At 50.1% G+C, this 23,800-nt stretch overlaps 2 protein-coding genes across 7 annotated transcripts in view; both read right to left on the reverse strand.

Moving 5' to 3' along the window:
• Nucleotides 1-136: 136 nt before the first annotated feature.
• TSSC4 (tumor suppressing subtransferable candidate 4) lies at nt 137-4,913 on the reverse strand. Of its 6 annotated transcripts, none has more exons than XM_074884585.1 (4): nt 4,825-4,913; nt 4,159-4,285; nt 3,248-3,320; nt 137-2,228 (listed from the first exon to the last, which is right to left on the reverse strand). In XM_074884585.1, the coding sequence occupies exon 4, from the start codon at nt 2,138-2,140 to the stop codon at nt 1,100-1,102; it is 1,041 nt and encodes a 346-aa protein (XP_074740686.1). In that variant the 5' UTR covers nt 2,141-2,228; nt 3,248-3,320; nt 4,159-4,285; nt 4,825-4,913; the 3' UTR covers nt 137-1,099. The 6 variants fall into 6 exon arrangements, with proteins under 6 accessions (XP_074740686.1, XP_074740689.1, XP_074740685.1 ...); XM_074884588.1 differs by having other exon boundaries at nt 4,135-4,285; XM_074884584.1 differs by lacking the exon at nt 3,248-3,320.
• A 5,783-nt stretch (nt 4,914-10,696) lies between these two features.
• CD81 (CD81 molecule) overlaps nt 10,697-23,800 on the reverse strand; it is a 37,615-nt gene continuing 24,511 nt past the window's right edge. The window contains exons 3-8 of the mRNA XM_074884333.1: nt 22,905-23,002; nt 19,942-20,016; nt 17,106-17,213; nt 16,085-16,186; nt 15,663-15,752; nt 10,697-14,961 (exon numbers count right to left, since the gene is read on the reverse strand). Coding sequence (XP_074740434.1) covers nt 14,899-14,961; nt 15,663-15,752; nt 16,085-16,186; nt 17,106-17,213; nt 19,942-20,016; nt 22,905-23,002 — 536 coding nt within the window. The 3' untranslated portion in view covers nt 10,697-14,898. The remainder of the gene's footprint in view (nt 14,962-15,662; nt 15,753-16,084; nt 16,187-17,105; nt 17,214-19,941; nt 20,017-22,904; nt 23,003-23,800) is intronic.

Genomic DNA, 23,800 nt, shown 5'->3' on the forward strand with positions numbered 1-23,800 from the left:
CTTGAGGGAGAAGTTACAAGATAGTAAGCTTAGAGTAACATTCTAGAAAATTTTCAAGACCATTCTCAAATCAAGTGAGTATTTGTTAAAACTCCTACAGCTGCATTAATGAGCATCATTCAAAGAGATGAAGAAATTGAAGCAACAACTGAAAGTTTATTGAATCCCAAAGAACAAAAAAGTACCCAGTTTGGGTATAAATACCTCATTCCCACCAAATCCACACACAGCAGTGCCACCAGGAAAGGCCATACAAACACGCAGGCCAAGAACCATCACATCGCAGCACACCAGCAAGAGGAAAAGCTGCTGCCCAACTTCACTGAAGCTCTTGCCAGTTCTGACCTACACAACAGGGCGGGACTTGGCTGAAGCCATCCTGAGCATGTCTTCACCAGGATGTATCCAGAGTTGTATCTCTCCACAGGAAACACTGTGGTTTTTAAAATCTTTACCATGTAACACTAAATAAGGTAAATATTAAGCTAACCTGAAAAAAATATTGGGTTTGCTAGTTTCCACCTGGGCCCGCCAAACTCATGACTGCGCACTGTCGTGCCTTCACTCTCAATGGCAATGAGGAAGGATGTATTAAAATTTTTAAAAAAAAAAAAAAAAAAAGGTTTTGTTCCCTGGGAGTGGGCCAGGAGAAATCACATCTAGTGGAATACTAGGTTTTATTTTCATTGTTTAAAAATCTCTACATAACGAGCTCATCATCTTTGTTCCAGGATTCCACAGGATTGCGGAACAGCTCTACACCTGGGGCTTAGTAGGAAGCCTTGAAGCCTTTTAGCTAACACATCTTTTTGTTTGGCTACTTCAGCTCCAGAGCAAGCCCAGGCAAACAAAGCACACCTCATGCTCTCCTGCATCTATAGGGTGCAACTATCCTGTGCTTGCAGACTTCTCACAAACAAGAAGTGTATTTTAGGCAGCTAAATTTCCAACCATATAAAATGTTCTTGGTGGCTATGATGCAAACTGTTAGACAAAAAGCTATCCCATGGTTTCCAGACCAGAAAAAAAAAAGTCAGAAAAGAACAAACATATCCAAAGACAATACAAGTCCTTAGGTGTCTCCAATGTGCTCCATCCTTCAGGACTCTTCCTCCTCCCCTTCATCGTCTACTTTAGGTCGGAAATTTTTCCTACTCTTCTTCTTACTGCAATGGAACCCAACTGTTTCCACCGATGGCTCTTCACCTGTGCCACGAGGCCTTGCACTAAGCTTACCCCCTACATTCAGGTCCCCCGCCATCACACACTCCTCCTCCTCTGTTGCCTTTCCACTTCCACTATCTAAGTGCCCCAGCTCTACCTCATCTTCCTCCCTCAAGTCATCAGTCTTCTTCAGAGATTTTCCTTTCACATCTGTTTTCTTGTGTTTCTTATCATCCTCCCCTGCTGATGTTTTCTTTTCCAGTCCATCAACACTCCTTTTAACTGGTTTGGTGAAGACAATCCTCCCAGCTCCACAGCTGGAAGGGTCCTGGTTGAAGTATGGGGTGTAGCTTCCTTGGGTACCTGAGCTTTGTTCCTCCCCTCTTTTCTTCAAACCCTCTAGAAATTCCATGGCCACGGCCCTGTTAGTCTTGTCACTAGACTCTGAAACGCCATCGAGGCTGTACTTGGTCCAGCGCTCCGGGTGTGCCACGTAGTCAGGCACTGCCCCGGAGGTTTTGGGAGCCTGCACTGGTCTGACTTGCTTTCCCAGGCTTTCTGCAACCATGTTACTGGAAACAGGGGTTGGAGGCAACGGACGCTTGAACCTCCCATCAACAACATTATCTTCAGGCATCGAGGGCACAGACAACTTGGCCGCCTCTTCCAGGCAATCAAAAATGCTCTGGCTACGGAGAGAGAATGTAGAACTCATGCCCCTCAGGTGGAACGGCTGGGCGGGAGATCTGTGACTGCTGTCTGAAGAGTCGGGGGTCTCCCCTGACCTGTAATCCCCATCATCTACAGACGGCTCCTCAGGAGATATCGTATCAACTTCTGCTTCATCCACTAACCCCAAATCATCGGAATCAGAATCGCTGAGCGACACTGTGTCTGAGGGCAGAGCTCCTTCATAGTCGGTGGCACCACCAGCCACTATCCCCAGGAAGGGTTCACCTGCATCCTGATCTCCCATCTTTGAGCTATCACTCCACTGAGGTCTTGGATGTAGGCCCAGGAACAGCTGCAAATACGGTGTTCCCAATGCTCAGCCAGTTCAGTGCCTACAACACAGAGCAGCATAAAAATTAACTGTGAAATGAGAACCAAGTACGAGACCATCATTCTGTGCCGTGCAAAATAATTATTACTCCGATACAACAGGCAGCTGTGCTTCAGGGGTTCCTAAGCAATTTTGCTTGAAACAAAAACATTATTTAAGGAATGAACGCACATTAAAGACTGACACAAGACTCAATACAAGATTATGAGGTAATTAAAAATAGCATTGCAGACCAAATTTCATTAGAGGTTACAGCAGGTCCAGTTACTAAAAGATGAGCATAACGTTTTTGAGCAAATCTGAATACCCCCTGTCTGTTTTAGACATCTTCCAAGAGACAGCAATGACCTCTCCAAATTACACTCTGCATTTATCACACTGTGTAAATCCACAGAAACACATCCTAATCTCTCACGCTTTCTTGTGGCCATTACGATCCTTTATTGCATTAGCCACTGGACCTCCTGTCCCAATAGTCAAACGTTCTGCCTATTCTAAAGGGCACTATCACTGATCAAGGCATCAGGGCTACAGTTTCAGGATTGTGTTCAAGTGACATAAAGTACAAGCTCCGCTCCTTCCCTGCTCTCGTGTTATTACTAGATTCTGGAATCAGAAAACGAGCCAGCTCAAGAAATCAATCCCACTGGATTACGAAAACTAATCACGCATGCACGGAAACAAGGGGAGGGTGCAGCTGAGGGCCTGCAGGAGCTGGCCCTTCAGTTGGTAAAAGGCCAGTGTGATTGGAAGCCTGACTCCCAGTAGCGGCTGGAATACCCGAGTCACCCTGCCACCTGCTTGAAGGGACCCTCGCAGAACTGAGGTGGTGGATGATCACACTACCGCTTGCCAGGCAATCAGAAACAGAGTCGGCAAACACGCACCTCCGTTCAGCCTGCAAAAACGTGAATGACACAAGCAGTTCTAATATATTATTAGAATAAGCTCAACTACCTAATTATAGGTTCTTCTGAAATGATGCAGTAAACAGACATGGAAAGTCTGTTAGTCACTCACTTTCTCTTGAGACTGAGTCAGCTTCCCCTCCTGAGGGTCACTTAAAGCCACCAAAGATCTCAGCACTTCCACCCTAGAAAACAAACATTTCCATCAAGATACTGGAAATGTAGTTTTAAAATGCGCTTTAAAAATAATTCCTTTCCCCTGAATCATCCATCTAAATCTGACACAGTCATGTTGGTATAAAAATCTGCAGATATTCCTGGGTTTTTGGCAAAAGAACAACACACAGCCTAATCAAGCAGGCATCACTATATTTACTCAGTCTCCACCTTCACATTGCCAATCTTATTCTGTAGAAGAGAGGTTTTAAAAAAATAAAACTGTAATTTGCATATGCAGTAAACCATTACTAAATGAACTGTATTAAATGCAGCTAAGAAAATATAAAAATAATAGTTAGCCATTGCAAGTACTAAGTGCTGCTAAAGACTAAGACCATGGATACCAGAGTTCTGTTTTCGAAGAAAGGTCATATTCACAGTTCAGGCCAGATCTTCATGAGGCATTAAAACAGACAACCTTCTGAAGAATTCAACACACCAAGTGCTATGTTCCATGTAAATCTGTCTGTCTTTGACAAAAGGGATCTGATGGCTGCTTTCAAAAACACTGCCCTCAGTGCAACCCCTAAATGGGAAGTAATCATCTGAAAATCATACATTCTTCCGTTTAGTTCTATAACACAAAAAAACTAACAACTACAACCCAAAAGAGACATTAAGGCACATAACTAAAACAGCTGTTTTCAGATGGCAGTGTGTGTTCATCACAGGCTGCAAATCAGGGTATCTCTTGTCTGAGGGAATTTACACAGAAAGGAGAAATTTTGCTCCTAAGGAGATGTTTTGACCTTAACAGCTAGCAGCCAAACCCTTACTGACCCTTTTGCTGTACACCAGACTCACAGGTTTGTTATGGTGACGTGATCACAGCACAGCTCGGATAGGATGGCAGCTCTCTGGGTGGGAAGGTCCCCGTTGGACTCTTCCATCCTGGTGTCACTCAAACAGGCTCTGTGGGTCTTCGTGCAGCCTGTGAGGTAAACGGAGACCCCAGTCACCCCGACCCACGGCCGCGAGTCCGCTCTCATCGCGGGGACAGCGCTGCGGCCTGCCAGCGCTGCCGTGCCGGCCACAGCACACTCCCTCGGGTCGGTGCTCACGCAGGCTGCCACGCCACGGGGGAGGGCAACAGCCCCGGGGCCGCAACTCACGCCTCCCGTGGGCACCCCACCCCGGGGAGGGGGAACCGACAGGCCCACGGCCTTGCCCAGCATCACGGGAGCAGCCCACGGCCTCGGCCGCCCTTCCTGGGCGCCCAGCTCCTCCCCGGGCCGGGATCCTGGTGGATACAAATACCCACCGCCTCCCCCCGCAGGCCTCTGCGCCCCGGGGGCTGCCGCCCTCCTCTACCCCACACCTTTCTCCTCACGACACAGGCGCGCCTGGAGCCCGCCGCGCCGCGCAGGGAGGCCGCCAGCCCCCCGCCACCTCCAGGCACACAGCGCGAACCGACGGGGAAGGAGGCGGAAAAGGAGGAGGAGGAGGAAGAGAGGGGGGAGCGCCCCATACCCCAACACGGCGCGGGCCCAGCGTCGCCTCACGCCGCCCAACCGCTTTCCCGCCGCCGGCCCCGGCGCGGGGCGCGCTGGGACACTGAGTCCCCGCCCGCCGCCAGGGGGCAGCGGCGCGCGGCGGCGAGACTACAGCTCCCAGCAGGCAACGCGGCGCGGGGGGGGGCGGCGAGGGGGCCGACGGGAAGCGGGAGGCCTCTGCCCCTCCCCGCACCGCCTCTCACCGTCGCGTCCTGGGAGCTGTAGTTGTCCGCCCTTCCCCCGGCGGGGGACATTTTGAGAGCCGGGGCGTGGGGAAGGTGTCACGGCCCCGACGCGAAACGGGGCTGGGCTCTGGCCGCCGCGGCGGTGAGGGGGGATTACAGCTCCCAGGGTGCGCCGCAAGGGCCGCTCGGCCGCCATTTTGCAGCCTCTGAGGAGATGAGGAGGCGCTGGCGCTGCCGCCTGCGCCGGGGCGAGGCGGGTGCTCACCGCGGAGCCTGTGGTGCTGGCGGCCGCGGAGGGTCGGCCGGCGGGTGGCTGAGGCACGACGGCCGCCCCTGGGGCTGCCTGGCGCCCTGAGGGGGCTGGCACAGCGCTGCCTCCCTGAACAGTCTGGAAAAAAAACATGTCAAGCAGAGCTTTTTTATCCTCATCAGAAAAGCAGGGTTTGGCCACAATAAAAACTTAAGAGGAAGCCTGTTTTTGTTTTGTTCTTTTTTTTTTTGCCTTTAATTTTTATGTATTTTCTAAGCAGAAAACCCCAAGTCACTTGGGGCATAAAACCACAATCCATAAAAAAAAAAAGTTTCCATTTTCTGTCCCAGAAGAACATTTTTTGTGTGTGTGTCAAGAAGCAGAATTCTGTCTGAAAATGTTTTATTGGTGTTGGCCGAAGATGCTGGATTACTTTTTTTCCCCTTCTTTCAGCAAAAAAGTTAAAATTTTCAGTGGAAATACATTTCCCAAGTGGCTTAAATATTTAGCTTGTTTACCTTAAGGAAAAAAGAAAAGGCAAATTTTGCTGTGCCAGCCTGTGGCCCAGCAATCTGCAGGGCTGGTTTCCCCCCTTTCCCTGGCTCGGGCTCTTACTGCCTTGCCTGGCCCTGGCACTTCATCCTTAAATTAAATTAATGCCTGCAAAGGGCCTGAGCTTCTACAGGTCACGCCTTTCCCGGATCACCCTGCTCCGAGGGATTTGCTATAGCCCTCGAGTATAAACAAGGCTCACCTATACCATTGTTCTGCAAAAAAAAAAAAAAAGAAAGAAATTACCATGTAGCCCCACTTTGTCTGATTTTAGTGACACTTTAATTTTCCCCCCACAGCACCCCAACCCTGCAGCATCACCGGTCGCTTTGCAGATGGGTGTGCCAGGGGTAAGGCTGCGGCCGCGGCCGAGGAGACTTCGCTGGATCCCTTCAAGCGGGGCCTCACTGTGAGTCACCCATAATATAAACTGCAGCCACTTCATTTGCATTGTCAGTTTTTAAATATATACTTTCTCCTGCTGGAGTGTTGCTAACTACGGCAATTTATACAACAAGGGCTGCGTTTGGAATACATTTGGTAGCAATGATGAGGTTAGTGCAAAATGTCTTCCATCTGGCTGGAGTCATGCTGTAGTTTTAAAACAGCAGCTCTAGAGGTGTTTCCCCATTTGGTGATCCTGGTTTTTTAATGTATACACATATAGCAGTACAGTCACAGGCGTTCAAATGGGTTCCCAGCTGGAGGGAGGAAGAAAGGAAAACATGAGTCTTCTGGTAGGCGAGCAGGAACGGGTATGAGGAGGAGGGGAGTAAACAGGCAAAGGGAGCCAAGAGTAAACCATGGGTGAAGGCTACCAGTGCTGTGTAACACTGTCCAGGGTGTCGGGGACGCACCAGGAGTGAGCCTCTGAGGGCGGTAAGGAGCAGGCAAGAAAAGGATGTGGAGTGAACGGTGACATGTCCAGTTTTCGTAAGGCTGGAGACAAGCAGGGTACGCCATAGACTGGTGCAAACAACGGCTCTGAACCCTGATTCAGTGCTAGATTGGGGGCTCAGAGGGGCAGAAGAGGGCCTGGGCAGCACCACCTCCATCACCTGTAGGTGGGGGGACCCTCAGGCTCAAGCCCCATTCCTCCATTTCCAGAGGCTACAAGGTTTTTTGCCTGGATGCCGTGTATGCTGATGACCAAGGTCACCTTCAGAAGCCGACTGTACCCTTTCCCTCCTTCCTGTCCTTTTGCAGAAGATGTATCGCACACTGCGGAGAACTGGAGATGAGCTGTTTTTTCTCTGGTGGCTGAGGACAAGACAGTTTGCAGCGGTGGATGTACTGGTGTGTTGGGATTTTCACTATTGCTTGGCGACAGCTGAAATAAAAATAATGAGTCAGACTTTGAAGACGAACAGCTGGTAAAGCGTTTTCCCCTCGCTGGCATGAACTAAAATGGCTTGAGGAGGAGTGGGGGGCTGGAAGGCAGATCTGAGCTGCAGCACGGAACGTGGTCCAAGGGAGCGGGCCGCATCCGGGCTGCGAGGGGCCAGCTGCTTCGCAGAGATGGCCCCATGTGTCTGCAGGAAGCCAGTGCGTCCCCACGTGGGGGGGGCAGGGTTTGCAAACGCATACCAGTCTCATCCCCGTTGCTGGGCGCCTCACGCTCCTTTCTTGCAAATAAATCTGTCGTTTGGCCCCCGTCCGGTGACTGTTTCTGCTGCTCACTGGCAGGCTCCTGCGGCTTCTGCGCCTGCTGGCCCCTCTCCACGTGGCTACAGGAAAGCGATTCCCTAGCAGCCACCCAGATCCTGCAAGCCAGACAGAGTGTTCGGATGCGTTTTTACCATCTCCTGCATCCGGAAGGAGCATGGAAGTTAGTCTGGTATGGCCACACGCAGCTGATGCTGGAGCTCCTGAGGGGAGGTGGGGAGGGAAAAAGAGTATTTTCCTGCAGGCAAAAAGCAAAACCACGGTAGTGCCTGCCACATCCTTCTCTGCTGGGAGGAGGCAGTCACACCAAGCCAGAATGGGTACAGGCTGAAGGAAACAAATTGAGTTGCCCTCTCCCATTTGCAGGAAGAAAAACCTGAAGATGACCTTGAAATCCCCCGTGGGGTGTTTCCAGGATTCAGTGCTTGGCGCTGCCTCTCTTCTACACCGAGCTTCTCTTACCTGTTTTACTTTATACTTTCATTTGGTCCTGGCTCACCTGCAAGCAGGTTTGATTTATTCCAGTGCTGTTTACCCATGTTGGTGCTTTTTTTCCCCAAGGTAACTACGTAAAATTAGTTCCTTTGGAGTGAGTTTTAAAGCAGGCGAGCTATGAAGGTCTTTATCAACTTGATTCTTCACAGTAATGTTATTGCTGTTAGAGACACTGCAGGTGTGGGAGGGAACTGAAGTCATTTAAGAGCAAAATTAATACTCTCTGAAATTAAAATTTTAAAAAGAAACAAAACCAATAGGGGGTCTCTGTTCATTTTGATTTAGCTACAGAATACTTGTACTAAAAAAGCCCTTCTCCTAATTCTTGCTTTGTTTTTTTTCTTTCCTATCATTGACCCCAGTGTGCCTGATGCTAACAGCAGCAGTGAAGGGCTGAAAGAGGTCATTGGAACCAGCTGAGGGCCTTGAAGTTACCATTAAGGAAAAAAAAACCCAAACCACAAAACCCTGAAAGTCCCCATACCTCTTCTTAGAACATGACCTGTAGGAGCTTCATTAACCAACACAACTTTGTATCCAACACAGAGCTTTGTGTTTAACACCACTAACCCTTGCCTGATGAAATCTTACTAGTTTACTCGCAGTGGGCAGACAGGGTGTTGTGTATGCCCCGTCTCGCCTGGCCTAACACCAACACCTCTTCTAACATGAGGGAATGCCCTAGCAAAGAGGGGCCAAGAAACACCTTGTTTTTTTCTTTGAAAGGAAAAGGTGTGATTAAACACTAATTAGAAATGTTACTTGCAACCACTGGCACTTGAGCTGGGTCATCGAAACCGGTGAGAAAGGCTCAGTTACGCAGCAGTTTTAGTGGCTGGGAGGCGTTTTCTCTTTCCTCCAGGTCCCTGGGCTCTGCAGTGAAAGCGCCAGTCTGCCTGCGTCAGCAGCCAGAGCTCTGTGCCCTCCTGCTGAGGTTATGCCCCGTGCCAGGTGATCTGATGCTCGCCAGGCTGAAACAGAGAGGAGTGGCCAGACACAAATACACCGACTAACACTGAGCTGCTAGTTCAGCCGCAAACGTGGTACGTACGGGATCTGGGGTTTCTAGCCTGTGTCTTTATGACTTCACCAAGAGCTGGTCAGGTAGTTGTTTCCCTCTCCCCTTCGGCACCCGCTGATGGCAGATGTTCCCTCACTGGGGGCTGTATTTCCACTCTCGCCTCCTCTCTGGCACAGCCGTAGCTTCCTGGCCCTACCATGGCCTGGCCAGTAAATGAGGCTGTTGAAACATTCACCTTTTCTTTCAGAACAGTCTCCTCTGTTGTCAGCAGCTTGCCCTGGAGCCGAATCTCTCTCCTCTCCCCTAACTGGAAGGGCCAGGCTGCCATGTCCAGCAAAGGAAACAGCGGTTGGGAGCAGGAATGTGAGCACAGCCGCTATCTCACACATCCTTCATCAGTGAGCCTGGCAGGCGGAGCTGGCAGCAGAGGGAGGCTGCGGCTGGGAGCCAGCAGCGCCGGTGCTTTCCTCTATACAAACCTCTGCCATAAACAGCTCTTGCATGGGAGAGCTGGCTGGGTTTTTTCCCTCCTGTGGGAATGTTGCAAATCTTGGTTAGAGCTTAGACAACCTCTTATCAGGGAATGGACAAAAGCAATTTATACATGTTAGTCACAGCTTAGCCTTAGTAGGAAACAATTAGGCACGTGGCTACTTACAACACAAACAGCTCAGAAGAGGCTTACGAAATAGAGCAAAAAAATACCTCCAAAACTTCTTGTTAGAAACAGTCTGGAGTGTTTGTTTTTTTTAAAAAAAAACAGTTTGGGAGGGGGGAGGAAAAGAATTCCACTGGAAAAAATCCCAGCTTGGTCTAGTTTAGAAAAATTCACACTTGTATTTTTATTTTGTGAATCCTTGTTTCACCAAAAAAAGATTCCACAGCCATATTCCTAGGCATCAGAAGTCCACAGTAAGGTCTCCAGTGACTTTCCAAGTCCTTCAAGCCTCTGGAGAAAAACGTTTTGGAGAAGCATAAGCCAGGGTTGTCGGTGCAATATGAGAACAAGCGGGCTGCAAGCGTTCCACCCACCCCTCCCTTCCCCTCGCAGTGGTTTATCCATGTGGCCTCACATGCTCCTACACAGCAGGACTGCTGTTTTCCAAGAATAACCTGTATCTTCAGTTAACAGCCCCTTAAAGGGGCCTGGTTTGCCCAGTCCTCTCCCAGCATCACATACAACTCATCTGTTCTGAGCTCGTCAGTGTTAATACTCAGCCCCGAGGCGCAGAGGGGACTGCATTTAGCCAGGGAGGGTTTAAGATCCGGGCTGTGCTTCCAGGCCGAGGTCCCAAGGCACACACCCTGGATGCCAAATACACACTGTGCTTTGCCAGTGAGTTTCCACTATCATTTCTCCCGCTGTTGAACACCAGCCTGAGTCTGAGAGTGACTCACATCAGCTTAATCCTAGCTCCAGAGGCAGGAATAATTTTATCCCCATCTGGAGCAACAATACAGCACCACAATCCAAATGTTTTAAGGCATGAATCAAAGAGCATCACATTCATGGGAAACCACCTAGAGGGTCAGCTAAGGACTGCATTCCTTGCAGCCTGAATTCTGTTTGAATACAAGAACGAGACAAGCTTGTTCCCTTGGAAGACGTGGCAGAAATCTGTATGCGATGGAAAGAAACAAGATCTGACAACACATCATTAAAAATCCACTAACAAGGGGGTTTGCTTTGTTTCTTTTTTTTTTATTGTTTTTAAATATAACTTCTTTTTTTTTTCTTTCCAGAAGTCATTATGTCCGACTCCATTAACATTCAGGTAAACAAGTGAAAGAACAACAGATGGGCATGATCTCGTAGCACGGGCACAGCCGCTGGGAACAGGGCTTGCCTTTCTTTGCGGCAGCTGAACACGGCTCCCCCTCACCCGGCGTTCCCTCCCTCTCCGTCCCGGCACGGGCGATGGCTGGCGGCTGCCGTGGGACATTCCTGCCTCAAACACAGTGAGAAATCCAAGACAGGGCAGAGGAAGGCAGGCAGTTGTGGGATCACAGCACTTGGCCTCCCCCCTCACTCTCAGCCAGGCTGTCCCCAGATGGTGTGGAGGGGCAGGCGATGGCAGCAACAGTGGCATTACCAGACCATCCGTAAAAATCAGATCAGTCCCTGGCCAGATGGCAGCAGAGGGCATTCTGGGGCATTTTCGGTCACTTTAGGAGAAGCCCCTTTGGGTGTGCGCAGTACTGTCACCGCAGCCCCCCTGAATTTCTGCACAGTCACCCTAATTTGCAATCCACATCAGCTCCCTCACAGCTGTGCCCCCCTTCCGTTGAGGGGGGGCACAACTGCAGCAGCCACCACTGCTGGCAAGTAACCTTGTGCCTTCCCTCTGCACCATTCTGGATGCGTCCCCAGCCTGCCTCCAGCCCCCTCCCCGAGGCTGGAAGAACCCATGCTGTTGAAGCCTGGTTCACAAAGCATCCTGGTGTTAAGGTTAACTGGTTGTAAAACTGCAGCAGTTCATCACACTATGCACACTATGAGAAACGTTTATTAAATTGATTTTTGTTTCATTTCTTTAAAAAAAAAAGGCAGAAAGAAGTTAAACACACTGCTTTGTGGCATGCTCCACAATATGAAAAAATCCTGAGCATTCAGTTAAGCTGTCAGCGGCTCTGTTTGACCTTTCGATGTGGTCTTAGAACTTAGATCTGGACGGTTGACTCCCCTCTTCCCCGCCAGCCTCCCTCTGCCCCCCTGCCTCAGCTCACAGCCATTTTCTCAGCTGTCACTAGCTCCAGGAGGATGCTTCCCTGGAGAGGGAGGGGTTTGTGTTTACAGCCCACAGTTTCAACCTTTGTTTGTTTTTTGGGGTGCGGAGGGGAGCAGGACAGGCCCCATGCTGCACACACAAACGCACAGGTATGCAGGAGAGGCCTGAGGCAGGGCAGGGGTCCAGCCTAGTGGTTTTTCCCCTCCACCTCAGCCAGCTCTGGGTCCAACCAGCTGGCAGGAGAGCCCTGTCGCCTTTGGATCCTGAGTGTTTGCAACAGGGCGAGTCTCCTCAGCCCTTCACAGCTCCCTCTCTAGGTTGTTTTAGCTCAGGTCCAGCTTCACAGGAGGCCGGACTAGAGGAGACCCAAGTGGGTAGTTTTTTCTGTGAGGGTTTCTCAGCTACTTCGTCATCCTTAAGCATGATGGTTCCTCTGTACCTCCTCTCCCAGGGCGGACCCTCCCTGCTACAGCTGATTCCATCGAACATGGGGACTCTCACCTAGTAACTCTAAAGAAAGCATTACCCTCTCCCTGCAAAATTCCTTCTGCTCCCTCCCACGACCCTCCCAGCCACTGGCTGTTCCCCTCCTGCAGCAGCCACAGGGACAGGAGGTGGCCCAAGGAGCTGCCTCTGGAGCTCCCCACAGTGACCAGCCACCTCTGAAATGAGCCAGAGAGCAAATTGCAGCCCGTGAGGGACGTGGCCTGAGCAAGCGTCCTGCTCTCCTTCCTCCCACAGCTCTCAGACTCCCTCTCCAACTACCACTTTCTCCCAATTGCTCCTGCCTGGGACAACCCAGACCCCTACAGCTATGATGTCCAAGGACACCCCTGACCCACACTGAGACCCAGTCCGTCTTCAAACAGAGCTCCAGCGACATACACAGCATCAACTGAATACTGAACAATATCAAAAATACGGTATAAGGAAAGAAAACAGAATTGAAATGCTTAATGGCATATTTATACACATTTATCAACAGTCAACAAAAAAGGCGGCAAGTTACACATCCATTCTGTATGCGAACAATCCCGATGCACATATATGTAAACACACATGCTTGGTTGATGCATATACATATAGCCACACAACAGAGTAGGTGACCTGAAGGAGCTATGCTGGGGAGCAGGGGAAGGGGTTACCTACAGCAAAACCTCGCCTCGTTCTCCATGTGCACAACGTGGACATTCAGGGCAGTGTTGCTTTAAGGCTATTTCTAAGGCTGAATCTTTTCTTGTCCAACCCCTCAATCCAAAGTTCTGTTGAAGCACTTCCTCCTCTTACCCAGCACAACTTGATATATATATATTTACCTATATACTTTTTAAAGGCCCTATATACTAAAAGACAGGAAGAGGAAAGGGGGGAGTGGAAGGGAGGAAAAGCTTCCGAATGGATCAGTTTGCCCCAGTGCAGGAATCTCCCACCCTGTAGTGGCAAAGGCCACAGCAGCCATGTGCAGTGGACAAGGTGCTAGTTTAAAATGATCACGTGTCTCCCTCCCTATCTGATCTGAAGCTCTTCGTTGCAATGAAGGGGGAAAGTGAAATACTTTAAGAAACAAAAATACTCCTGAAGTGGGGAAGGTGATCACTAGTTTCAACTCCTCCCCTTACCTGCTTCAAGGTGGCAAAGAGCTGAGAGATACTATAATTTTTAGCTCAAGTGCCTGTATGGCTAAGGAAAATGCTTTGCTTAAAAATATATATCTATAGAACTATACATATAGATCATCTTTTTAGAGACACTCTGATTTTATTACATAGCTCCTGGGTCACTCTCCCCGTCTATCTACATGGTAACGGAGTGGCATACAAGAAAAGCCACATACATCAAATTAGCAATCAAAGCTTACCAGGTCACAAGAAAGTGTTTCAACTGGTGTGATCTAAAATCCTGAATTCCCTTGCTTTGATAAGCTGATCTCCTGCTGTCGATATAACTGGAAGTGGAAGGTCTTAAAAATAAACTACGTTGGGGTTTTTTTCAAAATCAGGTTATGACAATTTCCCAGCAACGTTACAGTGTGTGACAATATGCTGTAAGTAAGGAAAATTTCATTGAACAAGAGAGTGATGCAAAGATGAAATTTTAAACATGTATGCGTATGGCTGGGAACCCCCAAGTGTCATCCTGCAATACATAAATGCAGGATTTCTAAGGTTAAGGACATTTTTTTTTTTAAAAGTTTTCTTCTTGTTTCCAATAGCATTTGTATGAAAGCATTAGCTTAACAGTGGAAATTTAGTACAGAACTAGACTCCCCCAAAAACATACGTCTATAAAGAAACACTGAAGGAGGTTAGGAAAGTGACTTAATTTAAAACTCGTTATATTTGAAAAACTGGGACTAAAATTAACCCCCAGCCACTGACCCTTTAATGTAACGAATCAATGGAAATGAGTGAATTTATAAAGTTATAGCCCCAAGAAAAAACCCTCAAAAAGCCCAAAACATCCCCACTCTTCAGAGAATAAAAAAAAATGTAAGCATGACTTCTGTTAAAGATTGACCTAGCGATGCAAACAGGTCAGAGAGGAACAATGTGCCTGTGTTTCCCGCGGGACACATCGCACCCAGGCGACGGGGGCCGTTTCCTCTCCTCTCCTCTCCCAGGCTTCGGGCAGTCAGCCAGGCTTCCCTACGGACAGCTTGGGAACGCCAGGGAGTTGGGGTGGTGGTAGGAAAAGATGAGTACAAATGAACAAAAATGCTAAATCCTGCTTCAGCATCCAATTACATATATAAAAAAAGTCAGTGTTGAAAAAGAGAGTAAAAACCAAGGCAAAGTTTTCTGCTAACAGGCTTCAGCCTTCTCCTCTGTACATCTTCCACCAACGTTATTTCTGAGTTACGGGGGTGGGGAAGGGGGAGGAAGGACTCGATCTCCTGCTACAGCAGCTTTCCCCATCACACAAAACTGATGTGTAACTAACTCAGCCACAAGGATACGGGAAAGTTTTATTTATTAAAAAAAAAAAGTACTTCAAAATAAAAATGATAAGTACTGTACGGTAATATTGGAAGTATTTATATACATAGTTTTCTTTGTCTTTTGTTGAAATGTCTCCTGGTCACTTGGTGGCACTTGGGGTTCCCTCTAGCGCCGTCCGCCCTGCTCCCCCCCTTCCCCTCACCGGCTCTCACGGCTCAGTAGACGGAGCTGTTCCTTATGCCACAGCACAGCACCATGCTCAGGATCATTTCGAAGATCTGTCAGGAGACACAGGGGCACCAGTGAGGCACTGACCAGCACGATGCTGGAACTCCCCCACATCCCGAGGTCCCCCGCTCCACATAAACACTCTCATGCTAGAGATAAGGGCAGAGATGCTGTGTCTGCACTGCTGTTTTCATTAGGAGTTGGCCAATTCGAGGTAAGATGATGTTCTCCCCTCTCCTGCTGGCAGCAGTGGTGCATGCTGCAGGCCTCCCGGCTGCCAGCTACACAGCAAACACTTCAAGACCCCTCTGGCACTACGCCCAGCCTTCGCGCAGGCACTGGCTTACTGGTCCACACCACCCACCGCTCGTGGGGAGCAAACCCACTGTGGCAAAGAAAGCAAATCCCTTCCCACTGCAGACCCCAGCAACGAAACACGGCGGCCCAAGAAACGAGCGGTTTTGGAGGCAGCGAGGAGGCTCGATGGTGCTCTGCTCTTCTGGCTGGGGTTGCAGGAGCTCCTGCTTTGCCGGGCACCTGTCCTAACATCCCACCCCCTGGGGGGATGGCGAAGCCCTCGGTCTCGCCACATCCCAGAGCAGCTGGGGTGCAGGGGACTGGCACTGCATGCTGAGCCCCAGGGGCATCCCGAGGAGAGGGACGGATCCAGCCCAGCTGGAACAGAACCAGGTCACCTCGAGGCAGCTTTCCCCCATCCCACAAGAGCAGGGCACCGTGTAGTCACGCTTACCATGATCACAGCGACCACAATGGCAGCAATACCGATCAGGTACAGCTTCCCAGAGAACAGCTCATCGATTTTTTTGTGGCAGTTCGAGAACTGAAGCAGAGAAGCACACCGGTCAGAGAGCCTGCTTTCCCCTCGCCCGCCTCTGACACCCAGAAAGGCAGGTCTGCTTCCCCCCAGTCCTGCTGGCCTTCCTGGGTCCCGCCTCTAGGACTTCCCACCAGACTTCACCCCTCTGCTCCTGCCAGCCCCCTCAAGCAGTAAGAGCAATGGAAGAACTGATGAGAACCTCCGACATCCCTTTACACCATCCCCAAATAAATGAAATATCCACCCTATATCTAATTCCCAATAAATCCCCAAATTTCCCTGGCAGCCGAGTTTCCTCGCAGGAGCTGCGCTGAGCAAAGAGCAGCCATGCCTACCTCAATAAGGTTTTTCAGGATGGTGTCCTTCTTTGGGCAGAGGTCATCTCTCCACAGGGGAGTGATAGCTCCTATTGCATTATCGGGACCACAGCAGTCCAGCTACACAGAGAGAAGAAAAAAAAAACAACAAAAAACTAGTGTTAGCAGACAGCAAACACTCATGTAAGGCTCTCCCCATCATTAAACATCCCTGAAGCCACCCAAGACCGAGGAGGCATCGTGGAGGGGGAAACAAGGGAAGGGGAGTAACTCTCCAAATTCAAATTTTCTTTCCATGCAATGCAGCTTCTTCCTACAGTAATCCCAGACAGGTCTGGCACTGGTATCCTGGAAGAGAGTGAACCCATCTCTCTCCAGAGATTTTGTTTCCTGCCGAGCAGAGGAAGTATCAGGATTAGTTCCTCAGAGCAACATTTTTCTTCCACTGAATTTTACTTAATCAGGGGTGCTGAGGTAAATGAAAAGCAACTTCATTAGAGCTGGGGCCAGATTTCCCAGCACAGTGCGAAGGACAGAATGTTGAAGAGGGTACAACTCTGTTTCTTGGCGTGTAACAACAGCAAACTTGAAAGGCTAAGACCTGAATGTAGCACCATCTGCTTTAGACCCTGCTTTTCCCATTCATTTTCCTGACCCCCACTTCTAATTCTCTTAACTCCCACATTCTCATTTCCTCTGGCTGCACTAAACTCCTATAGGGAGGAGATTTCTACATAGAACTTGGAAAGCAGGCAGCAAAATCCCAGTGCTGAGAACACATTTGATCCAGTTCACTCCTAAACATGAAAAAATTCAGCGTTGCCTTCAGTCCCTGCCTGAGGACTTATAGTTCAACTTATTGCCTCTGCCTCGGTGGGGAGGATCAATCTATGCTCCTCACCACTTCCCCCCTGACAAACCGCATGCAGAAGTTAACGGGGTGTAGTCTGCAGCACGCAGGATCCTATCCACCAGCGGGTGCTTTGGCCAACTGCACGTAGCCTAAGCAGAGCGTGCAGCGAGACTGCTGCTGTCTTACCGTTTCATGAAAGGTCTTCACTACAGCTTTCCCGTTGTTCGTCTCCGAATCTGCCATGAGCGCTTGTTGAAATGCTTGATCATAGAACTGCTTCACATCTTTGGCTATCTAGGAAAGACAAAGGAAAAACTCCCTTTCAGCCAGAGGAGAAGGAGGAAAACCGGCCAGCAGATGTGCCTGAAGGGGACAGGTTCCCTCTAATGGCACTTGCAGGTAGATGAGCAGTTTTTAAATAGATTTGGACCCTGTTTATTTGCACAGGTGTGTGAAAAAAGGCCTGGCTTTCATAGGGCTCAAGTCCCTCCAGCCATAGCAAATATTAAGAACTTCATCCACCAGCCAGCAGGTTCCAGCCAAGCTACCCAAGTGCTCCGCCAGCTCTCTGTAGCAGGCAGAGATGGCCAGGGCTCGGAGGATGCACTCAAGATCTGCGATAGCCTTCAACCCACGGGGATTTGCTGTCGGGCTCAGGAATGCAGAAACGGCTTGTTCTGAACCACCCCACACATGGAGACAAAGCACACAGGCAACTCATTTCCCACCGAGGCTGCAGGGGCAGGACATGCTGGGGGAGTCTGGAGGAGGTGGGGTGCTCAAGCAAGGCCATCTGTAGGTACAGGCACCTCGGCTCACTGCCTGGCTTGGAGCAGATGGCAAGAATCAGGGAGACATTGCACACTAAAGCCTAGTGAGGCAGCTCGTTTGGGTCAGGAAGCTGAGGTGCTTTTAGGTGGATGTCAAACTCTGGCTGGGTCCCCACCTGGAGGGGCACCCCCATCCTGAAAATGGTTCTATGAAAAGTCTTATCTGTACTCTAACCCTGCCACCTGGGCTGGTAAACTGCAGCCACCCATGGGGGTCTGCTCCACAATGAAAAAACCCTCATTTTCAGGGAAGCTGGCCTTGTGGCTTCTCATCTAACACCCTTCAATAATTTGTGAGAGATAGATGAAAGGAAGACATGCAAGAGAAGCAAAAAAAACCCACGAGCAAGTATGAAAGGGAAAAAGCTTTTCAGAACATCTGCTCTTGGCAGCACAGGCTGGATTAGCACACGAAAAAAGAAACTGCAGCAAGAAGGAGTGTGATTTCAATCAATTATCCCAACATTTCTGTCACTGCTCAAAAAAGTTTGCTTTGGAGGGCGATGTTCTCTGATCAAGCCATTTGAGTCTGGTACATGGAAAAAAAAAAAAATCCTACTTCTCGCCTCCCCATCCTGTAACTAAAGCATCTCCAAGAAGGCAAGCTGAGGGAGAGACTGCCTCCAGTTTTGTGGAAGAGCATCCTGTGCCTGTGTGATAGGAGACGACTGCCCCTGCAAGGGTCTGCAAACCCCGGGGGATCAGAATCCCCGTGGGGAGCAGCTCTTGGTGCCTGGGATCATCCCAGCCCGCGTGGCTCCTGACCAAGGCAGGGAGCAGCAAGCCGCCCGCCTTGTAAACTGGGACTCCCAAACAGCCTACTCATCATCAAGGCTGCAAAAGCAGCTGAGGCCAACAGACTGCCACCATTCATTTTAAACGGCAAAATTAATTTTAGCGGATGAGGTCATCGCTCTCGTATTGGCAGATCCTAAATTTCTCATCTTTATGCTCTGATGGCCAAGCACCTTCTCCCCAGCACAGAAAGCAACAGCCATGGGGTCCCTCCTTACTCAAGCTTCACTTTTTTTGCTGTCAGTTCAGTCACACATCTTGGACTCTAGGATTCACAAACTAACATCTACAGGAGGCACAGCCCCTCTGCAAAAGTTAATTAGCTCACCAAAGTTGCTAGGAAACAGCACCCTGCCTGTATAATAATATGTTTAGCCACGGAAGAGTTTGTTCTGGTGAAGTCATGCTCTCTCTGGTGGGTGACTACAAGGGTGTTCCCATTCAGGGCTGAGCTGGTCATCTGTGGCCTACATGCATGTGAAAGCTGAGGAGGCCACCACCTACTTACACAGCTGGCTTACGTCTCTTAGTAAAGTAAACACATTTCCTACTCCGCCAGAGTCTAACGTTGGCTTTGAGCACAAGCAGTCCCCTTCTCTCCTCCAAACCCTTGATGGCTGAGTGATCAACACTCAGCCCACTGCTTGCTGCAGCGTGGCCACGGTTCCCATACACTCATAGCTTTGCTCTTTGAGACCAAACTCTGCATGTGTGTGAGCAGAGGTGACCATAGCAAAGGGAAGATGAGCAGAAAGGGAAGGTGAAAAGCTGCAATTTTCAGTCCTACCATTTATCTGACCCCTTCCAGCCAAAGGACCTCATCCCAGCAGTCCCTAGCAGGTCCCTGGGACAGACACGACTTCTGCCCCTTATGTGTGCACAGCATATTGATCAGCAGCAAGCTCAGTCCTGGCAGACGAACAGCCCGAGGTGGGTTATATGATACTGGCAAAGAGCAGGCAGCACGAAGCAATCCCGTTAACACAGACGCAGGCTCTCCCCACAGGGTATTCCCTCCCTTCAGGGCCCCGCGGCTGGGCTCGCCCCTTGCCCTTTGGCACCTCGGCCATGCAGATGGCTTTTCTTCATGACTTCATACATGAATCAGCTCACACTGTGACTGTTTGGGAGCAAGGAGGAGACCCAATGAGACGGGGCTATTTTTATTGCAGACATTGCACTATATACCGTAAGAGGCAGCTGCTACTATCAAGTGCTCACATTTAAACTTCATCAGTCCAGCCAAGGGGAGTTAGGTGACCTGTCCAGGCCACACAGCTAATCCAAGCCCCCGTGACTTAGTCTGGGAGCAGCTCGCAAGCAAAACATGCTGGGATCTGCTGCAGTTCTGTCCCAGCCTCCCACTTCCACAAATGAAGGTTTAAGAGTTGTCTTACTTGGTCTTTGTTGACAAATCCCCAAATTCCAGCCGCAACTTCGCAGGCAAACAGGATCACCAAGCAAGTGAAGAACTGCAAAGACAAATCAAGAGAGGGACACTTAATGTATTTGGCTACAGACAAAAGCAGCAATTAGGTGGGTAGAGGTGTGGAGCGGCTCTCCTACTGACGGAAGAGATCAGAGCAAGGTGTTGCCTGACTTCAAACCATTTTCTCTCTCATACACACACTTAGCCCCAACATATTTTCCTAAAACCCATCGGATGTCACTCCACATCCAGACCTCCCCTGGGATGGCTGAGCGGGGTTTAGCAGAGCCTTTCCCACACAGGGACCGGCAGGGATGAGTATGCCCTGGGCACTACAAGACACATTGTTCCTCTTCATGCACCTTCCAGACAAGCTTCTTGCTCTGCCCCAGATACTCCGAGGATGGGAATTGCTAGTTCAGGGTTAAAAGCACATTTCAGCTGCTGAGGAGCTGCGGGGCGTCAGGGTGTGATTTATGGCCAGCTCTCTTGGCATCCACAGCCCTGCAAGGCTACTGCAGTTTTTTGCATAAATACTAACACTGATGTTTTCCCACAGTCCCACCCTGTTCGTGCAGTTCCAGCACTCTTCCCCACCATCCCCCCAAAGCCTCCCTCCATCTTTTTGTTCAGATCCCAGGAACACGTTGTGATGGTCAGTCTGTTAGACTGGGAACGGGAAGCTGTAAAGCTCATACATCAGAGTCAAGTGGGAAGGCATGGACAGGCCTCCATGACAACATCACCCTCAGCGACTTCTTCCTGGGAAAAGCCCCAAACTGGGAGACTTGCTGTGGAAGTAAAGAAGCAAAGAGGTGAATGTAGTCAGGGGATGACATAAAATCATGGCTGGACAACAGCCCCTGGATCCTAGGCAGTCTCTGTTCCAGACAACATTCAGGACATTTTCTTCAACAACAGAGGGAACGGGAGTTTCCAGAATGATGCTCTCGCGTGCAAGAGCAGAGTTATCAACAAAATGGAAACAGGACTATTGACGTGACAGCAGAAAAGGACTTCCAACATCCATGCCCCGTCCCAGAACAACCAACTGTTTTTCACACACCTATGTATCCCTGGTTCTCCGGGAACATCTTTGGGGGACTGGGTCCCACATGCCCTCAAGGAATCACGTCACCCTAACCTTCAGGCACAAGGTCACTGTAATTCTCTGGTCAGGCACTAGGGCTCACTCTTGCAGTGGTTACCCTCCAGTGAAGGATGGCTCATTTATCTCAGATTTGGAGGTACAATTTCCTGCAGACTGAGTTCTGCAAGCTGACGGCAGAACGCCAGAGATACAGCTGGACGCTACGGGAACAGGGAGGTGTTCCCAGCCAGGCGTTTGGATGTGCCCCAGCCCCTTCCCGGGGAGCAGCACCCGCTCCATGCCAAGCAGCTCCCTTCTGCTTTCCTCAAGTCTTGCTGCTCAGCTTCCATGCCACCTTTGGACGGGATTATGATAGCGTGGAGGCTCCTGGTACTTTCCCCTTTTGCAATAAGCCAATAGTCACTCCATCAGCTGGCTGCAGGAGAGGGGAGAGCAGCTGCTTCCCAGCAACACCCTGAGGAGGCTGCCTGGAAATGTCCTTGGAGCATGGTGGGAGCCTTGGCCAGGGAAAAGCGTCATCACAAGGCGTCTCCAGCCTCCTCTTGGCAGCCAAGGTGTGAGCAAACACAGGCAGCACACAGCAGCTAGAGCTGCTAATTTCAGCTGAAGCAGCCGGCTTCCCTGTCAGGCCTCAGGTACCTTGTACCATCTGCCCTTCTAATCCTCTTTCCAACTTCAAGAAGGAGTAAGGGGTAATTCAGGTTCTGTAATCACTTGCATTAACAAAAAAAAAAAAAATAATCCAAAGCTGCCAGACCTTGCTACAAGCACCCCTGTCGGATTTGTGTGCGGGCTCCTCCTATTCTCGGCAGCAGTGATAATGCAAACTCCCACAGCAGCTCTCATCCACTGACGTTCAGATATATATGTTTTATACAGATAAAAGCTGGTGAGAAGCACCCCTTTCTTACAGGGAAACAGAAGCAACTAGAGGTGAAGCCATCTGTGAGAGCAAGGGAAAGCAGCTCCATTTCCCTCTGTCCACACCCAGGGGTCACTACACCATGAGTGAGAATCTTCCAGCCCAACGAAGCCAAGTACTGGAAAGTACTTCCAATTTTTTTCTTTTTAATGTTTTGCCCCTCCTATTTTATTTTTATTTTTTGCATTGAGTTTAAAGCTGAATCACATGTGAGAACGTGCTTTAAATCAATGGGTCTCCCCTACCCCCAAGGCAAAGGCTTTTGGTGTTGGCTACAGTTTATACAATTAAGCTCCTCCTGTGCCAGAAATCCCAAGCTGCTGCCTCACATCAAGGACGCCTGTAGCACTTCAGTAATTGATTTTCCAGGATGTACCTAGACATCCTCACAAAGATATTGTGGGAAATCTTTGCTGTTTCCTCATCCAAACAGATAAAAATAGCAGATGATTCCTTAAAAGAACTGGAATCGCCACAGGCAGCCTTGAAACAGGGTGAAAGGGAAAGCTGTAGGGGACATCAGGTAAGAAAGAGGGTTTAGTGGGCACTTGGTGAGACAACCAGACCATGGAGGGGGATAAAAGCATGGCGGGTGTTCACACGTAACAGAGAAATCCTGCTGTTTGCACCTCTTCTGCCATGCTGCTGGCTTCAGGCTCTGTCCTGCAGCCAGGCAGAAGCGGGAGGTGGCGGCACGCCTGCCAGCTCAGCCAGGGCTCCAGCGGGCTGGGCAGAGCCTGCGGCCAAACAGCGCGGCCTCGCTCCTCCACAGAGCTCAGCCAGGTCCCACCTACGTGCTCACACGTCCTCCCAGCCCCGTTCGTCAGAAAAGGCTCCAGCAAGAGAGGCACGGCCGGCTGCCGCCAGGCAGGGACGTCCAAAGCTTTGCACCTCTTACCGTTCCCAGGAGGCACTGAGACTCCTGAATAGCGCCATAGCATCCCAGGAACCCCACGAACATCATGACAGCTCCGACGGCGATCAGGATGTAGATTCCTGCAAGGGAGAGCGAGAGGCAAGCGTGTTACTGCAGAGCTTCGTATGGCAGCATCCCAGCGCCTGGCCTGGCCTGGCCAGGTCCCTGTGGCAGCTGATCATGGGTGTGTAGGGCTAAGGCTGGCTGAACATGAGCCAGCAGTGTGCCCAGGTGGCCAAGAAGGCCAACGGTATCCTGGCTTGTATCAGAAATAGCGTGGCCAGCAGGGACAGGGAAGGGATCTTGCCCCTGTACTTGGCACTGGTGAGGCCGCACCTTGATGACTGGGTTCAGTTTTGGGCCCCTCACTACAAAAAGGCCATTGAATGACTTGGGCGTGTCCAGAGAAGGGCAACAAAGCTGGTGCAGGGTCTGGAGCACAGGTCTGATGGGGAGCAGCTGAGGGAACTGGGGGGGTTTAGTCTGGAGAAGAGGAGGCTGAGGGGAGACCTCATGGCCCTCTACAACTACCTGAGAGGAGGGTGCAGAGAGGGGGGATGAGTGTCTTTAACCAAGGAGCAAGCAACAGGACAAGAGGTAATGGCCTCAAGCTGTGCCAGGGAAGGTTTAGACTGGATATTAGGAAACATTTCTTTACAGAACGGGTTGTCAGGCATTGGAATGAGCTGCCCAGGGAGGTGGTGGAGTCTCTATTCCTGGAGGTGTTTAAGAGTTGGGTTGACATAGTGCTTAAGGATATGGTGTAGTTGGGAACTGTCAATGTTAGGTTAATGGTTGGACTGGATGATCTTCAAGGTCTTTTCCAACCGAGATGATTCTGTGATTCTGTGAAGGCCGAGGACATATGAGTAGAGGTG

This window comes from Strix uralensis, chromosome 15 (genome assembly GCF_047716275.1).
Source record: "Strix uralensis isolate ZFMK-TIS-50842 chromosome 15, bStrUra1, whole genome shotgun sequence".
NCBI lineage: Eukaryota > Metazoa > Chordata > Aves > Strigiformes > Strigidae > Strix > Strix uralensis.